At 40.7% G+C, this 23027-nt stretch overlaps 1 protein-coding gene across 1 annotated transcript in view; it reads right to left on the minus strand.

The window, feature by feature from the left end:
* Positions 1-452: 452 nt before the first annotated feature.
* Positions 453-23027, minus strand: part of LOC134344905 (uncharacterized) — a 124550-nt gene continuing 101975 nt past the window's right edge. Inside the window, exon 6 of the mRNA XM_063045036.1 lies at positions 453-2112. Within this exon, the coding sequence (XP_062901106.1) occupies positions 2006-2112 (107 nt within the window). The 3' untranslated portion in view covers positions 453-2005. The remainder of the gene's footprint in view (positions 2113-23027) is intronic.

A 23027-nucleotide genomic window follows, 5' to 3' on the forward strand; every position in this document is an offset into this window, starting at 1 on the left:
CAATATGGGTCCTAATGTCATTATTAGTATCATGGAGAGGGGAGACTTGCAGCTTGGGCAACTGCTGGTCTTCCATACAACCTTGCCCAGGCCAGGTTGTATTACTATTGATGGCAATACATTCGATGCCTCTCCTATATTCCTATATGACTTCAACTGAATTTCAGGATTGTGTTTAACACAGAGGTGAGCTAGTAGTCATTTAACACTTTTTAACACTTTCAATGTTAAAATTACCCACATTAGCAAATCAGAATGGTCCTTTCCCCAGCATCTTCCTCTTACTCCGGTCTTCCTTCCAGCTTGCGAAAGCAAGTCCAGATGCAACTGACTGCTTTTCCCTGATTTATCTTCTGTTTTCTTTCGTTCACTCTTTGTGGTATCTCTTACAATGGTAATTGGCACTTCAACATTTAAAAAATAATGCAATTATCAAGTAAAATTGGTTGTAAGATTATGATGGCATTTTATTTATTTAAAGTGAAAAAAATGGATTGTTGCAAAAGCATGAAAAATACTTGAGTTTTATAATCAAAATATTTTTATACTAAGTATAGCAACCAAAAACAACAATAACACTCATTATCTGACATTTCCATTATCATTGTAAATCTATCATATAATCTAACAGTTAGTCGATTGATTATCTAAAATACCTTATTCCATATAAATGAATATTTGCTTTGTACAAATGCTGATTTTACCTCTTTAGGGAAAATGTCATTGCAAATTTAGCCCATTTTCTCTTCCTGTAGCTGTATAGGTTTCCTCTGGTAGCTTAGCTAGCCCACTGCAAATTATCTCAAGCATGTAGCTGAATGGTACGGTTTGAGGGAAGATGATGGGAATATGAGGAGAACAAAATCAGACTGGTATAAAATATGTGTATATGTGGGGAAAGAAACAGAGCTAAGGTTTCAACCTAATTACTTTTTCTCGGAAATATTCTGTCTGCTTCTCTGTCCACAGATACTGCCTGATTCACTGAGTAACTCCAGTGTTTCTGTTTTTATTTCAGCATAATAGCATTTGCAGCTTTTTTTTCTTGTTTTTTTAAAATTAGAGATCGTTTGATTGGACTGTTAATGCAGATCACATTTAATTGCACCCTTGGGCAAAGTTTGCCAAAGATAGTATAGAAATTCAGAGGTACTGCCAAGTACAACCAACTGAACCAGACTAGGAAGATCGAGGACAATATAAATATACCTGCTTCTAGATTTGGATCTAATTCATGGTAGGTGAGTACCTGAACAGAGCTTAGAGTAAAGAGAGCACATGTGAATCCTGATGAACGTTTTGACCTGAAATATCAACTGTTTATACATTTCCATAGATGCTGCCTGACTTGCTGAGTTCCTCCAGCATTTTGTGTGTGTTGCTCTGGATTTCCAGCATCTGTAGAATCTCGTGTATACATGTGAATCTGTGACAAGTTTAAAACAATGGCAGTGTTGGCTTGGATAAAAGTAATTCATTTGAATATTGATGAAGGGTCTTGATCCGAAACAACAACTGTTTATTTCCCTCCATTGAAGCTGCCTGGCATGCTGAGTTCCTTCACTATTTTGTGTGTGTTGCTCAAGATTTTTAGCATCTGAAGGATGTTTTCTGTCATTAAAATACTGCTGTTATTATTGCATATTTATATTGGTGGTCAAATGCACTCATGCACAGAAAGTGGAAAATCTGCTCTCAGCCAGCACCTAGGGATTTTGACAAAAAAAAAGCCTCTTGAATATCTTAATTTTCTGCTACATGATGTCTTTCAACACTTCTCAGACATCCTTTACCTTATTATTTTATCCTCCTTTTTAGAATTACGTTATACCCTGAGACAACATAATTAATTATGTGTTGAATCTTCTATCTTAAATGCAATACATGTCCACAGTAAAATAAAACAAGAAACCAGCAGAAGAGTCAAAGATTGATTCTTGTCAGTCTCTGGAAGAGATAGCACAAGAGGAACAAGAGCTCATCAATCTGAATGGAAGTATCCAAATCACTCAGTGGTGACACAGTCCATCAGGTTAATGTCAGTGAACGAAGCGTATTCAGACTTGAAGTTCCAGTCATCTAGGGTGTCGGTACCTTCCTGGGCAGGTGTTTCTGCAAAACAACAAATATGTTAAAACAAAGCGCATGAAGAGAAACACACAGCTTGTCTTCTGTTTCTTTTACTATCAAGTTAACAACATGAAGCAGTTCTGTGACGGAGGCTGGAGGAAAGAAAAGGGTAAGTCTGTCCCTTCCAGTTTGGACAGAAAGGAGCAGCCTCACTGCTAGCATCCTGCTGCACCCACTCCACTTGTTTCTCCAAGTGGAATGCAAGCCCGAATATACTTTGATAATAAATTTACTTTGAACTTTGAATCATTGACTTGCAGGAGTGCAGCACATTTCAGCTTGGTCCTTGTTCAGACTCCACCAGAACATCTCTTGATTTGTTTGATACTTTCTACGTCAAATTTTATTGCCTTAAATATTTGACAACTACACACCATATACAGAACAAGGAAGAGCACCATATAGAAACAGCCACTTCAGCCTTGATGTCTATGCTGACCATGATATCTATTTAATTTAATCCCGTTTCAGGATATATATTGTATACATTTCTCTGAAAGTAAATTGGACCTTTGAACCTTTGATCTAGCTGCACATGATCCATATCCCTCAATCCCATGCCTGTTTATGCAACTGTCTAATTTCTTCTTAAATGTTGCCGTTGCATCTGATTACACCACTTCCCTGTCAACACTTTCTAGCCATCTACCACTCTGTGTAAAACTCTCGCCTAGCAAATCTCCTTAAATTTCCCCTCTCTCACCTTAACTCTATGCCCCCTCATATTTGACATTCCCACCTCGGGAAAAAGACCATGACTATCAACTTTGTCTTTACCTCTCACAATGTTACTTATGACTTTCCCAGTGTCCTGAGCTTCCAGCGTTTCAGAGAAAGCACCCCAGGTTTATCGAAAAATCTCTTTATGCTTAATTGTGTTCACTACATCTGGAATTTTGTAACCTTGCTAATGATGATGCCACTCTAAACTTAAACTGAGAACACATAGCTACCTGCAGATATGTACCTGGGCACATTGGCTTCAGAGCCAGAAACAACGAATATTAAAGAAAACTGCAGGCTATTTAGATCATATCGTTTTGATCATTGGGCAAGGCCTAGTGTGGACCGCTATCAGGTTCTCCCCATCTGCAGACCACAATTCTCTATGATTTTGATCCATAAGGTTTTGATGTCCTAAGTCAGCTTGAAAACTCTAATTTTCCGTTTCCTGACTCTTGAGACTTCCAGGTGGATCTTTGTTTTTCTTCCAACTTCTGATGTAATTTCTCATGGTCCGGTCAGTCCTTAGGGCAATCCCTCTTTCCCCAACACTCGGACTTAATATACATGCCCCTGAAGCCTCCAAATCTCTCACCACCTCTGACTCAAACACACATTATTGTGAACATAGTACGGCAGTATGGATCCCACAAAAAGTCTGCCCTTCCACAGCAACAAAAGCAATGAGAATACAGGCTCTTATGCTTCCTGTCAGCACTCCTCTGCCCCTTCCCTGAATAGAGTACAGCCTCTAATGCATTCCCTCACCACCTTCCCCACCTCCTCCACCATAACACAGGCACTAATATCTTCCATCACCACCTTCTTCCTCCCCCCACCATAGTACTGGTACTGAATCACTCCCTCACCACCCTTCTCCTGACTCTGATGCTTCTCTTACGGTCACCCACACCATGTAATGAGCTCTTCAGACTTGTGCGGGGAACTGGATAGTGTTGGGCTCTGAGGTTGTTTAGAGCACCTGCCTCGGTTAATTGTTGTTCAACTAGAGTCATTAATCGCTTACAATTCCTCCTGTTTTTTTCACAAGTGACTTGTTTCTTGTAATGCGGTCTCTAGGCGCTTGCGATTTAAACTTGTTAAATGTACTTTGATAGTCTCGAGGATTCTATGTCACTTGTATAATTTAAGTGGATGCCTGATTAGCACTAATCGTGGGGTCCTAGTTTTGAAAATGTTACATCTCGCGCTGCTTTATTCTGATGGAATTCTTACGAATAAACTCTGGTCGCCTTCTCGACATTGGAGTCGATCTTCCCTCCACACTTGGGTTCCAATATTGCCAGTGCTCATCATGGCAGAAGGGCCCCGCCAAGTAATGCATCCAGTTGAGGTTGAACAGCAGCGGTTTGACATTGGTCAGCTTTAGTTGAGAATTTCATCTATTCTCAAGTCCACATTCTGCGTTTCTCAAATTTACATATTGAATGTGTCTATTCTACGCTCAGACCAGGGATGCGACTTGCCTGAAATACCTGTGCATTGCCTCAGACAAAACAATGGAATATCTTTCAGCAAACTCAGAGACTGCAACACTATTTCACTCAGAGTATGAAGATATATGCAGACTTGTAAAGAAGTCCCCAATATCATATTGTTCGCAACAGCATGCGATGCATATCTCTGGCGTACAAAATGACTACTTTTAATTGCTTTCTACATGCACCAATTGTCAGCAAATTTCAAACAAACCTTGTTACCCTGGGGCAAGTGGTGCTTCTCAGGTTTACCTGACCTCATCTGCTTTTGCACTACATAACCATAAACACGATCCCCAGTCCTGCAATCGTAACTCCCATTTGAGATGGAACCAGATTTGGAACGTTGCCTATGTTTAGAAATTGCTCTATTCCAGTCTGCTCACGCATTTAACCAGCACTGTGTTTGCCCAAACCTGTTTTTAAAGTGATAAAATGAATGCGAATTTCATCTGCCTTTTTTGTAAACAGTGCTCTTGGTTCCCTTGAGTAGCGATGTGCAGTTGTAGTTTTGGTGATATTACACGAAGCTCTGTTTAAATGCCTGCAGCTTTCAACACTAGACCATAAGGGACACACACAACATGAGCAGCACTCCTCCATTTGTTTTTGGCCAATTACATCTTTGGGTGAAGCAGTATTTCTGAAATATACCCCCCCACCCCCCCCACCCCAATTTAGTGAAAAGGAGCAGGAAAGCCTGGTGGTTAATTGCCCACAAAGGAAGTATTTTATGTAGCTGGTCACACTATTTTATGCAGTATTTTATGTCGCTTGAGGCCAACCTATAGAATGATAACAGCAGCTGGGTGCAAGGAGATGTCTGTTAAAAGCAGAGTATCCCCACAGTGCAGACCAGTGTCACAGGAAGTATCATGACCTCATAAGATTTGTCAAGGTGAGTCCTCAGTACTGACTATTTCATTTTATCCTCACCCTTTACTTTCTCTGAATCACGTACATGGTCCCTGTTTCCTTTGCATCCTCTCTCCCTCACCTTCTATCTTTCACCCTTTCTTCCACTTTACCTCCCGATTCCTTCTCTTTTCTCATACTATTTGGTCCCTTCCCACTCTGCCGCTCCCCATTTTCTACTTTCCCTTTTCAACACTTATGATTCTGTCCATCTCTGTCCCTTTCCCAATCCCCACTGCTCTCTCTATACCTCCCTCCCTTGTTTCACTGCTCTCCACGTGCTTTTCTCTATCACCCCTCTTCCTCTTTCTCCGTGTGTTTCTCCCCCCTTCTAAAAGTCTTCCCCCTTCTATATTGACTTCACTCTGTGGTATGCTTTCAACAAATGGCTGTAAATATCTTAGGCAAAAGGCAGGTCGCAAAGGAAACAAAACGATACTAGTTTGAAATTAAATGGAAGTCTGTCTGGAAAACCCTGACTTTCATTTAAATTCATAAGATTCAAGGAGTTATTTTAAAACAATAAATTTTTACAATTACATAACGGCTAAAATGTTCATTGACCTGAAATGTTAACTCTGTTGTTACCTGACAAACAGAGTATTTTTCATCACTTTCTGTACCTTACTTATTCAGATTTCTACACTTTTCATGCTGTTTTCGTTTCCAGTTGCATCTCACATTCAATGAATCACTGCATTTCTTTAACCCTGGGAAAGTGGGATTCTCACCCATCTGCTTTTGAGCTTATTAAGTATTAATCATTCACTTTCGGGATAAATTCTTGGCGCTTGCAAGCGACACAATTGCCAGTTGCTTTGTGATTCATCAGAAACTCCTGATTCTCTGATTTTCAGTATGTGGATGAACAGATGCAATCCCATCTTTTTTGTAGGGTAGATTGAACATTTCACTTGAATGAAAAACAGAACTCTCTGTTAACTCTTAAACAAAACTGATTTTCTTGTGGAGCCAGAGTTTTTAGACTGAAAGGCAAACCTTGGCAGGCTTTGCTTAATCAACATGCCTTTAAAACGTTGGCTAAGATGATTGGTGCAAATACAGATGAGTCAGTAACTTCCTCAACTCTCCTTAAATAATATAGTACATTGTGGAAATATGTCAATCTTAATGTTGTGCAGTGTGGCTAAATGATTAACGCACTTTAATCTAATTTCTGGTGCTTGTTCCTGTAGTGGTAGTTAATAGTGTTATTCCTGTGCCACCTAATTAGCTGTTCCTACTTGGGAGGAGTTCACATATTGTACAAGCAGGGTTTTTCAATGAAGGTCAGTTGAGCATCCTGCCTGGCATCCTGGTGTGCACTATCCCTCAATAACAAACTCAATTCCTAACTTTTCAATTTATGTTGATAAAACAACTAAGCATGAGGGGAATGATTCTCAAGATATCACGAAAGTAAAGATCCAGCATGTAATCAAAGACATTGACAACTTCTAGAGATGTTTGTGAGAGAGTACAAGAGAGTCTCTCTTCTCTCCTCTCCCATCAGTCAGGTGATACAAAAGCCTGAAAGCTCCTACCACCAGGCTGAAGGACAGATTCTATGCCACTATTATCAGACTCTTCAATGGACCTCTTGTATGATAAGATGAATTCTTGGCGTTACAGTTTATCTTCTTATTATTTTGCTTTTTTTTGTTTACTTCCACTGCACTTTTCCAATAGCTTTTACACAATATTCTGCATTATTATCCTTTTTTTTTACCTTATTCTAGCTCAATGTACTAGCTACTAATGATTTGATCTGCATGAACAGTATGCAAGACAAACTTTTCACTGTACATGTGACAGTAATAAACCAATACCAACATCATGAAGCACTGCAGCACTGAATCTAAAAATCTAAATGCTGTGATGTTTTCTATTGCAAATGGTGATCAAGCAAATCTGTAAAGACTTGGGCAACCCTGAAGCGGGTGTTCAGTGTGGGAAATGAATGGACCTAGCTATTAAAGCTCAGAAGTTAATAGGTGCAGGGCACCTCACATTACAGGCATGTTCCGAAAGTCAGGTCAGATATACCTGTCTAGCTGCAGGCTTCAAATCAACTGTCAGGGTCTATCAGAACCCTCAATTACACTCATTCAATCATTTTTGCTTTATAACTGAAAACCCCATGCTAACTTTCTAAACTACGATTAGGGTTAACGAAGCAATCAGCCTTTTCATACCAGATTAATTGCTAAAATACAGTTCAAAAGCAGAAACACGGATTTGTTTAAAGATAAGTGGCTGGTGCCTATGGTGAATTTACACTGGAACCCCTGGCCATAATTGGGTCAAAGTTTAAATCACAAAAGGAATTTCTTTTTAAACCTCCCCTCTTCCAAGATTTTCAAACAATGATACCTGTAGGTGCTTGGACAGAGTAGCTTCAGATTGCCACAAGTACAGACAATTCCCACAGCTCCTAATGTACAAAGGAATTATTGACCACACTTCATCAAGGGTAATAAACCACTTTAACCTAAACTTCGTTATAGAGGTCAGAAGCCCTGGGCAGCTGCTGCGTGCACTAACTCTGATAATTCAAAAGAAGGCTAAGCTTCAAAGGAATGGACATAAATTATATCAGTTCTTTTGAGAAACCGGATTTCATGGACATGTTGTCACATCCAGAGGAAAAAACATTCTAACTGGTTGTCAGTAGAAACCTTTTCAGGTGTTGGCAATTCTCAGTGAATATTAATTACATGGAGGTTGCCCTACAGAATTAGGTTAGCGCCAAAATTTATGTTCCATGCAAGCTTCCTTCCTTCTTCTTAGGCTGCATTCATCTAAATAAAATAAAATTATTTCACAGTTCTAACCACTGATATTCATAGAAGATATTTGAACACGACAAGTAACTCTAAAATTACTTTCAGCCGATGCCAAATAACCTGATCTACTATAGACGGCAGAGGGAATGGAGTGGGTAAGGTAAGAATTTGGAGAACTGTTGGAGATTTTGCAGGAGGAAAGCAGAACTGCTGTTTGAGGGTGAGGTCATCTGTTGGGGGGGTCAGTTGTGAGGGTCATGAGAGGGGTGGGTGGGGGATTTGTGCTTGGAAGTTGTATTCAGAATGGAGTGGAGGGGTGCTGGTCTTAGGAACCAGCAAAGTGCTGATTGTAGTAAAGACATGTGTAAGTATCAAGGAAAACAATATGGAATCTGAATTTTAAAGTTATTTTTAAAGTTTTTGGTTAGTTACTTAATTACACTATCCTGTTGTTCCAGGAGCCATGTTCAAATTAAAACTCCTAAGGAATAGATTGAAAACAACGTCAGAAACAAAATATGCTGTAAATCGGCAGAGCTCCCAAAGTAATAAACTCCACAGTGTAATAAAACCTTGTATTTCAGTGACCTTATAAGACAGACATTCAAAAGTGCATATGCCTAGAATTTTAATAATATCTCTCCTTAAATGTTTAAAGAGTTTCAGCATGTAGTTGAAGACCCTGACTGACTTTTACAGCTGTACAGTATACATTCTGACTGGTGTGGAAACTCCAAAACACAGGAATTCAAGAGGCTATTGAGTGTAGTTGGCCACATCATGGTTACAACTCTCTACACCTACAATAGGTAATATCTCAAGTAGGTGACATCCATGTTGACACCAGAATGTATGGCAAGAATTTCAGAATGCCCGCAGCACGTCCTTGGGTGTGTTAGTTGTTAACACAAATGACTCATTTCACTGTATGCTTTGATGTATATGTGATAAATAAATCTGAGTCTACATCAGAAATGTCATCTGTACAGGAAGGATCTGACTGTGAGGGCCCCTCTCACTGCCAGCCATGTGCAATTTTGGTGCTTGTTTGCCAGATCTGGCAATGAAGCATTCCACCAGGTGACTTGAACAGTTTTCTCAGCGAACCACACCGCAGTATCCATAGCATCTCTGTTCCACAGTATCTGCAGGATCTTCTGTGCTGATCACTGCCTAACTCCAGACTTGATATGGAAGCTATCTCTCTCCCACTCATTAATTTGTACTGCACTATGGATATCTGTGAAGAACTGAAGGATCCAATTTCTGAATCGTTCTGCAAAATCCATTTTGGAGAGCGAATCCATTAACTATGTGAAGGCCTTCTCCTGATCCTAGCTAACTAGATAGGTGTCCAACTCTCTATCCTGCACATAGGTGACTGTATCCCAGAACACACAAGGCTGTCAGAGATATGTACAAACATTGGTTTGGACTGGATGGATCACCTCTCCCAGAGCAGATGTGACCCAGCTGGCAGCAGCCTTTGACAAAATTTTGTTATCCGCATTCAACAGTGAAAAGGGTCTATAATTCATGATGACCTCTCTCTTCCCCTTCTGCTTGTTGATGAGGTTGATGATGCCTTTCCTCATGGAGATTGATATGCTGCCAGAAGAACAGCTCTGTACCTTTCTAGCTGGTCTGGGGCCATCCAGTCCCACAGAGCCAAGTACAACTCTGCCCATGTCGTCATTTCCGGGAGTTTCAATCACGTCGAAGGAATGGATGGAGCCAGTCAGCATCTCCCATGTCAATAGCTGATTTAGACTTCCCTGCTTGCTATTGCCTAACACCTCTTTAATGGAGGACAGGAGGTTCTGGGAGGCTGTGATCTCTGTGGTCTTACTGTCATATAGACTGGAATAGAAGGATCGACAGATCCTAAATATGTCAGTCTGTGAGAGTGTTACTGAGCTGTCCTCTTTAAGGCTATGGATCACGGAGCTCCTACTGTGAAACTTGTGGAAGGAGTGTAAACGTATCTCATCCTACTCCAAAAATTAGTTTATGGATCTAAAGACGCTCTTAGAGGATTAAAAGGCAAGGAGCCCAACTTGCAAATCATAAGATATACGAGTAGAATTAGCCCATTTTGCCCATTGAGTCTGCTCCACCAATTCATCATGGCTGATCCATTTTCCTCTCAGCCCCAGTCTCCTGCCTTCTCCCTGTATCCCTTCATTCCCTGGCTAACAAAGAATCTATCAACCTCTGTCTTAAATATATCCAGTGACATGGCCTCTAGAGCCACCTGTGTCAATGAATTTCACAGATTTACCACTCTCTGGCTAAGGAAATTCCTCCTCATCTCTGTTCTAAATGGACTTCCCTCTATTCTGAGACAGTGTCCTCTGGTCTCAGACTCTTCCAGCACAGGAAAGATCTTGTCCAAGTCTACTCTACTGAGGCCTTTCAACATTTGATAGGTTTCAATGAGATCTCTTCTCATTCTTCTGAATTCCAGTGAGTACAGGCCCAGAACCACCAAATGCTCTTCATATGATAAGCCTTTCAATCCCGGAATCATCTCCGTAAACCTCCTTTGTACCCTCTCCCACGTCAGCCAACATTTCACTTCTTGGAGTTCCTCTCTCATATCCATTGACTACAGAAGAAATTTCTGCAAGTCTGTCTGGAGTTAACACAATTCCCTTTGGCTCTGTTTTACCTCTGAATACCTTTGGGGAAGAAGAACCTTTTGATATTCCCCTTGATGGCTTCCCGCCAGTGAAGTGGAAAGTTAAAGAGGGGCTTCACAATCTTCAAACCTGTGTAATCCCTCTTTAGTTCCTTCTGCTCTGAATTGTCAGACGATCAGAGAATGAACCATTGATATCTTAATGAGGACATTTTAATTTACAAGTGGTTGACATATTGGGATTTCTTTCTTTTCTTGTATTATAAATGCAAATTACAGAGTTCAGAATAAATATAGTATTAAAGTACATATATATTACCATGTACTGCCTTGAGATTCATTTTCTTGCAGAAAAAAATAACAAAATACAATATAATTTACGAAAAAACTATACTTCAACAAAGACAGACAAACAACTAATGTGCAAATAAAAAAATACAGAGACCACACATTCTAAAAGAGTCCTTAAAAGTGAGTCTGTACATTGTAGAATCAATTTGGAGTTGTTATCAGTGAAGTTATCCACACCAGTTCAGGTCTGATAGTTGTAGGGTAATAATCGTTCCTGACCCTGGTGGTGTTGGACCTGAGGCTTAAGAATCTTTTGCCTGAGAAGAGACCATGGCATAGATGGTGGAGGTCTCTGAAGATGGATGCTACTTTTTTGTGGCAGTGTGGCATGTGAATGTGCTCAGTGGTGAGGAGGACTTTGCCCGTGATGGACTGGGATATGCAGATCATTGGTTCTACTTTGTTGGTCCAATTTTTGCCACTAATGGGTGTAATGCACATTTGCTTTGTCATCATCTGTGCAAGTAACACTGTGGTGGGGGGGGGATTTTAGGGGACACTAAGGTGCATGCTGTTGATTCACTTCCTTGATGGGTGGGTATTCTACCTGAAACAGTGGAATTAAAAGGTGCACAAAACAGGGTTTCTGCTTGTCTCGCACTGCGAAAGTCAAGGATGTCCATAGGTTTGTACATTTGACTGATTTGCATACCATGCTAGCGATATTAAGAATCCAAAATGAAAAATAATGTTGAAGTAAAACTATTAATTGCTACAAATGATTAGCAGGAAGGGCAGCATCTGTGAAAAAAAGCAAAACAACTAATATTTCAGGTTGAAGATCCTAGGAGTTGATCATGTTGAATTTGTCCAGCTTCTTGTTGGGCTCTAAGTCTGTTTTTATTTGAATAGTGTAGGAGAGAATATACTTGCTGTCCTGTGGTGATTTAAGAACACTGCCCCTTGAACCATAGTCAGCAAAAGTGCCAGCATTCTCCACCATTAGAGGGGCTCACAGCTCCACTGACGACCTGCACAGCAACACTACGAGTGTCCAGGTATTACAAGCAACATTTTTGCAACTACTGGTTGGTCTCCCTCCTATGCAAAAACTCACTTAACAGATGTGAAAAGCTGGAATGGCTGTGTAGTCACACACAGATACCCACAGAGTGAGGAGCCATCCAACCTTCTACCTTCTTTCATACTCTTTAACTAGGTGTCCTACATAACATAGGCCTTCCAAGTGAACTCCATCACAAACACCCACTCTGTCTCTGTCTTCAGCATCAAATGTGGTCCCATGGGCAACAGTGAACCAACACCACAAATATCATTTTTATTACGTTTTCTGACTCCGTTTTGACTTGTTGCCTATAACTGAGTAGTGGATTTGGTATGTCTAGAACTGACTAATCTAACACACCTGCACCCTCTGAACCTGAGAGCATCTAATACCCTATTGCTTGTGTCTTACTTGCACCTACCTGTTTGTATCTCATCTCTTGTAGCTATTGACCTGAACTTACTTTCAGCGAAACCAGGCAGCATCGATAGGAAGAAGTACAGTCAACAGTGTCCTGACGAAGGATCTCGGCCCGAAACGTCGACTGTACTTCTTCCTATAGATGCTGCCTGGCCTGCTGCATTCCACCAGCATTTTGTGTGTGTTGTTTGAATTTCCAGCATCTGTAGATTTCCTCATGTTCAGCGAAACCACCTCAGTTTAAAAATCCTGACCCCTGTTTTACAAGCTGTCAACCTGGTTTTCCATTGGTCTATAATTTTCTCCCTGAATCTTTCAACCCCACTTTCTAATCTAGTTCTTTGACAAATGATCGGTCATCTATGTAATTCAATTTCAAAACATTGATTGACAACACTTCTTCAAAAGAGTTTCTTGTATTCTGAATTGCTGCTTTAAGCATGTGGAATTAATTGGTTGCTAAAATATGTCCCAAAGAAGTTAGATTTATGGGTTTTTATACACTTGAAACAGAAAAGAGAAAAGAACAAAGAATATTAATTTTAGTGTCTTGATCACTCAGATAAATCACAAGTGCCATTATTTGTTGTACATGCCATTTGAAAAAAGCAGAAAAAAATAATGGAAATGTGATTTTCCTTTTTTCACATTTGGAAACAAATACATATTTTCTATTATTGGAAAGCTGCTACTGGAATTGGATAGCAGTAATCAGTGGGGAAACTTTCACAAAGGAAAGTACCGTACAAATTGGGATTGCTGAAGTTTGTACCTAATTTATTTTTCTCCATAAACTTTGAAGTGTATTGCTTAAACTTCATTTTGCATTGACATCTCAACTGTCATCAGTGTTTAAAGGGAACTGCCAATGTGAATTATGTGGTAAATTAAATCTGACTTGAATAATGTACAATTAATTCTAAGTTACCTCTGAAGAAAACAATAGCCAAAGATTGATGGGTTGTTGGTTTGCCTGGGTATGCATGTAAGCACTGTCAACTATGCAGTAAATGGACAGGCACTCTATACTTTCTCCATCAGACTGATGTTGGACTACTCACATATTCAGACATTCGACACTTATAATTGCATATTTTTGCATGAAAGGAGGCCTTTCCTGTACTTGCTCAAGGTCGATGTTGCCTGCTCTAATTTCAAGTTTCTTCTCATTCTCTAAAAGTACATTCTTTAATGTATTTTCTTTCCCAGGCACTAAAAATCAGTTAAGGGACAGGTAATACAAATCCAGAGTTGAGCCCTACAGAGATGTGTGCTGCCAGCTTGGGCATAAAGAGGTGGACAAGGCAAATTTGTTCTGTAACATCCTCCTGGGTATGACCTCTCCAGTGATGGATTGCACCTGTATTCCAACAAAGACTTTATGAAAACTGGTGGGTCATGTTAACTATTATCCTACCGGTTGTCTGTGTAAAGTGTAGGAAGAGATATGGATTCTCAGCCAGCAGTACCATATCCAATTCCAGCTTAAATAATGGAATTGGCTTGATCTTGGTCTCATGAGAATTGGGTCTTTGTGGGTTGGGTTGGGCTCCAGAGAGGGTTTTCATCTTCACCTCGCAGGAGACTTGTGTCTGCATTTGATTGCTCCCTTAAAAGCTCTTAGTGGAGGTGAGACAGGAGGAGGTTTAGGTGGGGTGGGTCCTTCTGGAGAATCTACCACCTTGATAAAATTTCCTTTTGATTTGCTGGGTATCAGTTAGAGCAACATAGATCAGCATAGTAGTGCAACAGTAATTCTATTACAGTGTCAGTGACCCAGGTTCGATTCCTGTCACTGTCCATCAGGAGATTGTATGTTCTCCCTGTAACCATGTGGGTTTCCTCCAGATGCTCCAGTTTCCTCCCATATTCCAAAGACATGTGGGTGTAGCCCCTGGTAAGCCTCAGGCTCACCTAGCTCGCTTTCGTCTAGGGGGAGCAGCCTTCCACCCCGCCAAACTGGGTAATCAAGTTTGTGTAGATGCTGTGGGATGTACCCCACCACGCCCAATAACAAACAGTACACCATATGCAATTAAATGATTACACTTTATAGATCTTACTGAAACGATGTAATTAATAGACATAAAATATAAAAAGAAAGGTAAAAGGCGCCAAACTTATCAAAGTTCAACCACTTGGTGCACAATAGTTGGAGCTCAATTAACGGAGTCTTCTTTCCACCATTCGAACCCTCCGACCTCCTTGATGCGCTGCCTGGGACCAACCATTGTGGTCGACCAGATGCTCCACATGAGTCTGTCTTCGTCTCCTCTCCTCGCCGAAGACCCTGGTCCTTGGACTCCCACTTGGGGTCCATTCCGTCAGCCAGCGTACAGCATCGCATCTCCTCTCTCTGTCCCCATCGTGCCTTCTGCCCCAAAGCCCGCAAAAACAATAGCTTACAGACACACAAGAAAGAATAACATCTATCCCAATTGGTTAGCAAATGAATACAATTCTCTTTATCAGTAATATAACCCAAATGAGCTGCGAGAGAGAAGCACTTTCTCAGCAGTTAACATAAAAGGAGCCATTTTTATTTTAACATAACAAAGAAGTCATTTTATTAGCCTTAGCAGTAACATAAAAGAAGAAATCCCCTGCATGGGTTACCAGTTTAATTTCTCATCACCATCATTATGTGCTATATCATATTACGTGGACAATCATGGTCCATGATCATAACTATTCTTGGCAAATTTTTCACAGAAGTGGTTTGCCATTGCCTTCTTCTGGGCAGTGTCTTTATGGATGGGTGATCCCAGCAAAAATCAATAATCTTCAGGGATTGTCCGCCTGGTGTTTGTGGTCGCATAACCAGGAACTGTGATATGCACCAGCTGCTCATATGACCATCCGCCACCTGCTCCCATGCCTTCATGTGACCCTGACTGGGGGATGAGGGGCTAAGCAGGTGGAACACCTTGCCCAAGGGTGACCTGCAGGCTAGCAGAGGGAAGGAGCACCTTACAGCTCCTTTGATAGAGTCGTATCTCCTCCCTGCCACCCAAAATTGGTCATATGGGTTTAATTAGGCAATGTGGGCTCATTGAGCTAGAAGGATTTATTAACCTGCTGTATCTTTAAATAAACATCATTTGGAGGCAGGGTAACAGAAGAATGAGGATCAATCTATTCTCCACTGTGGAATGTCTCTCCTGGTCTGACCACTTCTAGCATGAACTCCAGTTTTTCATTTAGGAATCTTAGTTAATTCCTGAGCATTCTGTGTGTGTCAATGAATTTAACAATCGTTAGAAGTGGCTGAGTGGAGCCACTCTATATTGCTACATGGACCTTGTGCCTTATCAATGTTACAGTAGTAAATCTGCAGACATGTCTGACTGGCAACTTCAATTACAGCTAACTGCAATTGGGGCTAAGATTGCAGTTTATTACCAAACAGGACCTTCTTGAAACATTGCACCCATTTAATGGCTATCTTTAGCCTGTCATCCAAATGTCCCTTCAATTCCTCCCAGCCCGCACTTTCACACTAAAGCTGTTGTCTTAACGCAAAATTGCAGTGTTTTAAGAAGTTCCTGTTTGGAAGTAACCGTATTGTAATATTAGCAGGTACATGATGGTATTTGCATTTACCAGCTGAGAAAATGATTTGCGGTTAATACTGTTTGCGTTGCTTGAGATGATAAGCTACTAATGTCAATTTTTTGGCCATCAAATCACAGAGTCATGGAGAAGTACAGTGTAGCAGCAGGCCCTTTGGCCCATCTAGTCCATGCCAAAACCATTTAAACAGCCTACTCCCATTGACCTGCACTCAGACCACAGACCTCCATATCATTAGGATCCAATGTACCTATCCAAACTTCTCTTAAGTGTTGAAATCAAGCTCACTTGTGCTGGCAGCTCATTCCACACTCTCACAACCCTCTAAGTGAAGAAGATTCCCCTCATGTTCCTCTTAAACTTTTCACCTTTCACCCTTAATGTTTGACAACCCAACCTCAGTGGAAAAAGCCTACTTGCACTTATGCTATCCATACCCCTCATAATTTTGTATACCTCTATCAAATCTCCTCTCAGTCTTCTACTCTCTAAGGAATACTGTCCTAACCTATTCAATCTTTCCTTATAACTCAGGTCCTCCAGACCCGGCAACATCCTTCTAAATTTTCTCTGTCCTCTTTTAACCTCTTTTAATCATTCCTGTAGGTAGATGACAAAAACTGCATTCAATAGTCCAAATTAGGCCTCATGAATGCCTTGTACAACTTCAGCATAACATCCCATCTCCTGTGCTCAATACATTCATTGCCAAAAGCTTTCTTTATTGTCCTGTCTACCTGTGATGCCACTCCTCAGTGCCCTACCATTCACTGTGTAAAACCTACCCTAGTTGGTTGTATCGATGTTTTATTCCTCAAACTTGTCTGCATTAAATTCCATCTGCCATTTTTCACCCCATATTTCCAGCTAATGCAGATCTCTCTGCACCCATGCTAGACTTCCTCACTGTCCTCTACTGCCCCAAAATTGGTGTAATCTGCAATTTGCTGATCCGGTTAATCACTCATTATCATCCAGATCGTTGATTTAGATCACAAACAGCAAAGGACCCAGCACCGATCCCTATGGCACACATGAGTTACAAGCCTCCAGTCAAAGAGGCAACCTTCTACTAACACTCTCTGGCTTTCCCCACAAAGCCAATGTCTAATCCGATTTATTATCTCATCCTGAATGCCGAGTGACTGAACCTTCTTGACCAACCTCCCATGCGGGACCTTGTCAAATGCCTAGCTAAATTCCATGTAAGCCACATCTACTGCCTTGCCTTCATCCACTTTCCTGGTAAATTCTTTGAAAATCTCTCTAAGTTTGGATAGCTATGCTGACTATCCTTAATCAGTCAATGTCCATCCAAATACATCTAGTCCCAATGACTTTCCCACAACTGATGTCTGGTATATGGCACTGAACCAAATTATTGTAGCAGTTTTATTAATTATTGTAGCAGTTTTCTAACAAACCAATGCTACTGCTGGTGACCCCCATGGATCGTTATGCTTGTATGGTGTGCCTTCCAATCATGCTAGCAATGATACTCCAAAAGTCAAAGGATTGCATTCGATCCTTTATTAGCAACTAGCAAAACATACAACCTTAAAGCGATGTAACTTAAGAAACTAAGACTAGTGATATTAAACATACTGAAGCAGACTTGAACAAATTTAAACTTAAGTTAAGCGTAAGTAAGCGCTCAATAAATGTATGACATCCATCGGTCCCCAACTCCAAACCGTCCAGAACAAAGCAGGAATATGTAACTTACTCCCTTCACTATTACCACGCCCTACTCACGTAACTAGTTACCATAATACACATAATAAACACGCAATGCAGAATACAATGCAGACAGAAACAGATGCATGGCTCCTAGAGGGATGAAGACAATAAAAACCTCTAATGTCAAAGTTGCACATTTATAAACATTATCCATGTTATTCTTGGACTGTTTAACTAAGGATTTTTGTTCTTCTGAGGATAAATCCAAGAGTAATATGACACTCACATTTACTAACTCATAGCCCTCACATACTGTATGCAGTTTCTTCTTAAGTCCTACAATTATTTCAATCACTTTGTTTTAAATATGGACCTTCGACCATGACTGAGGGCTGTACTCCTTGTATAAGGGACCTTAGGGGGAGTATCTTTATTACCATTGGTTTGATATATCCTGATGATTTTATAAAGAATAAAACTTGTTGGCATCAACTCACCCATTGAAATATCATCAAAGTTGAGAGTGTGTGGGACTTTCCAACCATACTTCCCTTGATACAGGAATGTAATTATTTATCCTCATGATCTGTGATCCAACTACCAGGAATGTAGCATTTGACCTCTGCTGCCATGATATGTGCAAGGTACAGCAAAGCGTAACATTGCCCAAGTCAGAAAGTAATATGAGTGATCTATCCAAATTCCACATAAGATATACAGCATATCATCAATAGGTGAGAAGGGTCAGGGTTAAAAAAACTCCTACAGGAAAATAATAAGTCCCATTGTATTTGCATACAACTCAACAAGTTTGTCAGCAGTAATGCCGGTCATTAGTATGTCATTCAGTAATGATGTCAGGCTTGACCACCCGCATCTATTGCCTTTAGGTCTGAGGAATGTTAAAACAGACAGTCGTATTCCTTCCATTTTAATAGTTTAAATTCCAGTTGGGAACTTTGATTGTAAGTGATAGAGTTAATATGCAACACAATGGCTTTAGACAAGGAAAAAGTTGATAAAAAATCGGTCTTTGTTACAAACGTACATTACTGTGTCGTGTATTTTGCCCACTCAAGTTGAAGAATGTATTATTGAATAAATCTGTTCCATATGAATTAATTTATTAAAAAACAAGAAATTTCTAATTTGCTTGTTAGTCCAATTTAGTGCTTTACTTAGTTAAAATGAAAATTGACAAGCTAGATGCATGTATGCACCAGTGATATTGAATTGTGTTGATGTTGGGGATTCAGTGAAGAGAATATGATTGAATGGGACCAGATGGTTAGACTCTCCATGTGGAAGTCGCAGTTGCCTGGTGGTTGTGTGGAACCTACACTCAGTGGCCACTTTATTAGGTACACCTGTACGCCTGCTCATTAGTACAAATATCTAATCAGCCAATCATTTGGCAGCAACTCAATGCATCATAGCATGTAGACATGGTCAAGAGGTTCAGTTGCTGTACAAATCAAACATCAGAATGGGGAAGAAATGTGATCTAAATGTCTTTGACCATGGAATGATAGTTGGTGCCAGACAGGGTGGTTTGATTATTTCAGAAACTGCCGATCTCCTGGGATTGCCACGCAGATAGTTTCTAGAGTTTACAGCGTATGGTGTGAAAAACAAAAAAACAGCCAGAGAGCGGCGGTTCTGTGGGTGAAAACACCCTGCTAATGAGAGAGGTCAGAAGAGAATGGCCACATTGGTTCAAGCTCACAGGAAGGCCACAGTGACTCGAAGAATCGTGCAGTGGTGTGCAGAAGAGCAACTTTGAATGCACAACCGTTGAACCTTCACCTGAATGGGCTACTGCAGCAGAAGACCACAAACATACATCAGAGGCCATTTTATTTAGTACCTTATTCAGTGACCACTGCTTGTGTATACTCGCCACTTAACTGCTGATGACAAAATGTTGATCCTACTGCCTATGGATGTGAACAACTTAATTGTTGAAGGAATTGTGAATAACACTAAATTTTGTGCAATTTTCAGGAAACTTTTGTTCTTATGGAAGATGGACAACACTGACAACTCTGGGTCTTGGACATGCTGTTCCGAGATGCCTCTACAGAAGGGATAGGATGACTGATCTCGATCAACAAAAATTAATTTTTATGTAAACTATGACCAGCCATAGGATAATCTCTCCTCGGTGTCCACTGACCTCAAGGTTTGTTTGCCAATGCCACATTTGATCGAATATTACTCTGGTATCAAGGACAATCACCCTTGCATTTTTAGAATTCGGCTCCCTCAGTAGTTTTGAATCTCTTTGAAGTTGCCTTCAAAGCTTGAAATGCAACTTTTTAAAGTGAAGTAGAGGGTAAATTTCTCAACAATACACACAGTTTGCTTTAAGTCCTGGATGTATTAATAAAAGTTTTATAAAGCATGGAAGAATGAATCTTAAACACAAACTGTCACTACAAACCCTATAGTTTCCAGTTTGTGTACTCTGATTAATACTTAATTTAATTGACGTGGCTAAGAACAAAAAAAACTTTAAATGGTCCCTATTTCTTTTATTAAGGATAATAGGAAATATGACATTGGAACAGAATCAGGCCATCGGCCCATCATGCCTGCTCTGCTATTTGATAATGGTCGGTTTATTATCCCTGTCAAATCCATTCTTTTGCCTTCTCCCTGTATCTTTTGATGCCCTTATGAATCAAGACCCTATCAATCTCTGATGTAAATACACTCAATGGCTTGGCCTCCTCAGCTGTCTGTGGCAATGAATTCCACAGATTCACTACGCTTTGGCTAAAGAAATTCCTCTTCATCTCTGTTCTAAATGTACATCCTTTTATTTGGAGGCTGTGCCCTCTGTTCCTAGCTTCCTCCACTAGTGAAACATTCTCTCAACTTCTACTCTATCTAGGCCTTTCAATATTAAATAGATTTCATTACCTGGGTGATGTGCATGGCAAGACTTCACCAGTAGCTAATGTGGTAAATAGCAGAGATGTGGAATGGTTAAAGCACAGATAGAGACATAACGTTACTTGAAGCATTAATCTGTATCATCAGATGCACTTCAGACTCTGCAGTGACAAATAACCTCAGATAGTCCTGACAAGACAGATTGCTTGTGGAACATGTGTGATTCATGCAGACAGAGGAAGACATTTGGCTCTGCTGAATTCATAATGATTAGTAGAGTGGTTCTCCCCATCCACTCTACTAGTTACATCCTCAAAAAATTCTATGAGATTCGTCAGACATGATTTTCCTTTCACAAATCCATGCTGACTTTGTCCGATCATTTCACCGCTTTCCAAATGTGCTGTTATCACATCCTTGATAACTGACTCCAGCAGTTTCCCCACCACTGACGTTAGGCTAACCGGCCTATAATTCCCCGGTTTCTCTCTCCCTCCTTTTTAAAAAAGTGGGGTTACATTAGCCACCCTCCAATCCTCAGGAACTAGTCCAGAATCTAACGAGTTTTGAAAAATTATCACTAATGCATCCACTATTTCTTGGGCTACTTCCTTAAGCACTCTGGGATGCAGACCATCTGGCCCTGGGGATTTATCTGCCTTCAATCCCTTCAATTTACCTAACACCACTTCCCTACTAACATGTATTTCGCTCAGTTCCTCCATCTCACTGGACCCTCTGTCCCTTACTATTTCTGGAAGATTATTTATGTCTTCCTTAGTGAAGACAGAACCAAAGTAATTATTCAATTGGTCTGCCATGTCCTTGCTCCCCATAATCAATTCAATTGTGTGCAGTTTTGGTCCCCTAATCTGAGGAAAGACATCTTTGCCATAGGGGGAGTACAAAGAAGGTTCACCAGATTGATTCCTGGGATGGCAGGTCTTTCATATGAAGAAAGACTGGATGAACTGGGCTTGTACTCGTTGGAATTTAGAAGATTGAGGGGGGATCTGATTGAAACGTATAAGATCCTAAAGGGATTGGACAGGCTAGATGCGGGAAGATTGTTCCCGATGTTGGGGAGGTCCAGAACGAGGGGTCACAGTTTGAGGATAGAGGGGAAGCCTTTTAGGACCGAGATTAGGAAAAACTTCTTCACACAGAGAGTGGTGAATCTGTGGAATTCTCTGCCACAGCAAACTGTTGAGGCCAGTTCATTAGCTATGTTTAAAAGGAAGTTAGATATGGCCCTTGTGGCTACAGGAGTCAGGGGGTATGGAGGGAAGGCTGGGTTCTGAGTTGGATGATCAGCCATGATCATAATAAATGGCGGTGCAGGCTCGAAGGGCCGAATGGCCTACTCCTGCACCTATTTTCTATGTTTCTATGTTTCTATAATAGCACTTCAGACCAGTGGGGAGCTGGAGGGGATAAGAGCTATCCGCTAAACCTTGGCTTCCCCTACATCAGTGGTCCCCAACCACCGGGCCGCAAAGCATGTGATACCGGGCAGCGAGGAAACCATATGAGTCAGCTGCACCTTTCCTCATTCCCTGTCACACACTGTTGAACTTGAACACATGCGAGGTCATTACCCATGCGTCATCCATGCCAGCGTGGGAAGAAGATCAACTCCTCGAGCTTGCAAATGACGGTGGGCTGAGAAGTATGTTTGACATTACATCTCTGCCAGCATTCTGGATCAAAGTCAAGGCTAAATATCCTGAGATAGCCACGAAAGCACTGAAAACGTTGCTTCCATTTCCAACATCATATCGCTGCGAAGCGGGGTTTTCTGCAATGAATGCAACGAAAACTAGATTGCGGAATAGACTGGGCATAAGGAACCCCCTTCGAGTATCACTGTCTCCCATCACCCCTTGATGGAACCGTCTTGTTGCAGGGAAACAAGCCCAGGGCTCCCACTGATTCAGCAATATTGGTGTGTTGCAATAATTTTATATCTTCATATAGGGAAAATATGTGCTGTGTGTTTAATATCCAAACGTTACTTAAAATGTTATGATGCTATGTATAAGTGACTTATAATTGACATCATTATATTCATGCAAGGAAAATATGCGCTGTGTTTAATATTAAATTTGTTAGATAAACCCTTTTAGAAATGAAATTGAGTGTATTAGCCACTTATAAGTGACTCATAGTTGACTTATCACCTATATTCTGGTCGTGATTAATACCCCTGCCCCAGGGTTGCCAACTGTCCTGTATTAGCTGGGACATCCTGTATATTGGGCTAAATTGGTTTGTCCCATACGGGATCGCCCTTGTCCCGTATTTCCCCCGCTAAGATAGAGTGTTCCTATGACACCTTTCATGCTGAAATGGCCTAAAGCGAAGAAGCAATTACCATTAATTTATATGGGAAAAATTTTTGAGCA

The sequence above is a fragment of the Mobula hypostoma genome, chromosome 4, assembly GCF_963921235.1.
Source record: "Mobula hypostoma chromosome 4, sMobHyp1.1, whole genome shotgun sequence".
Classification (NCBI taxonomy): domain Eukaryota; kingdom Metazoa; phylum Chordata; class Chondrichthyes; order Myliobatiformes; family Myliobatidae; genus Mobula; species Mobula hypostoma.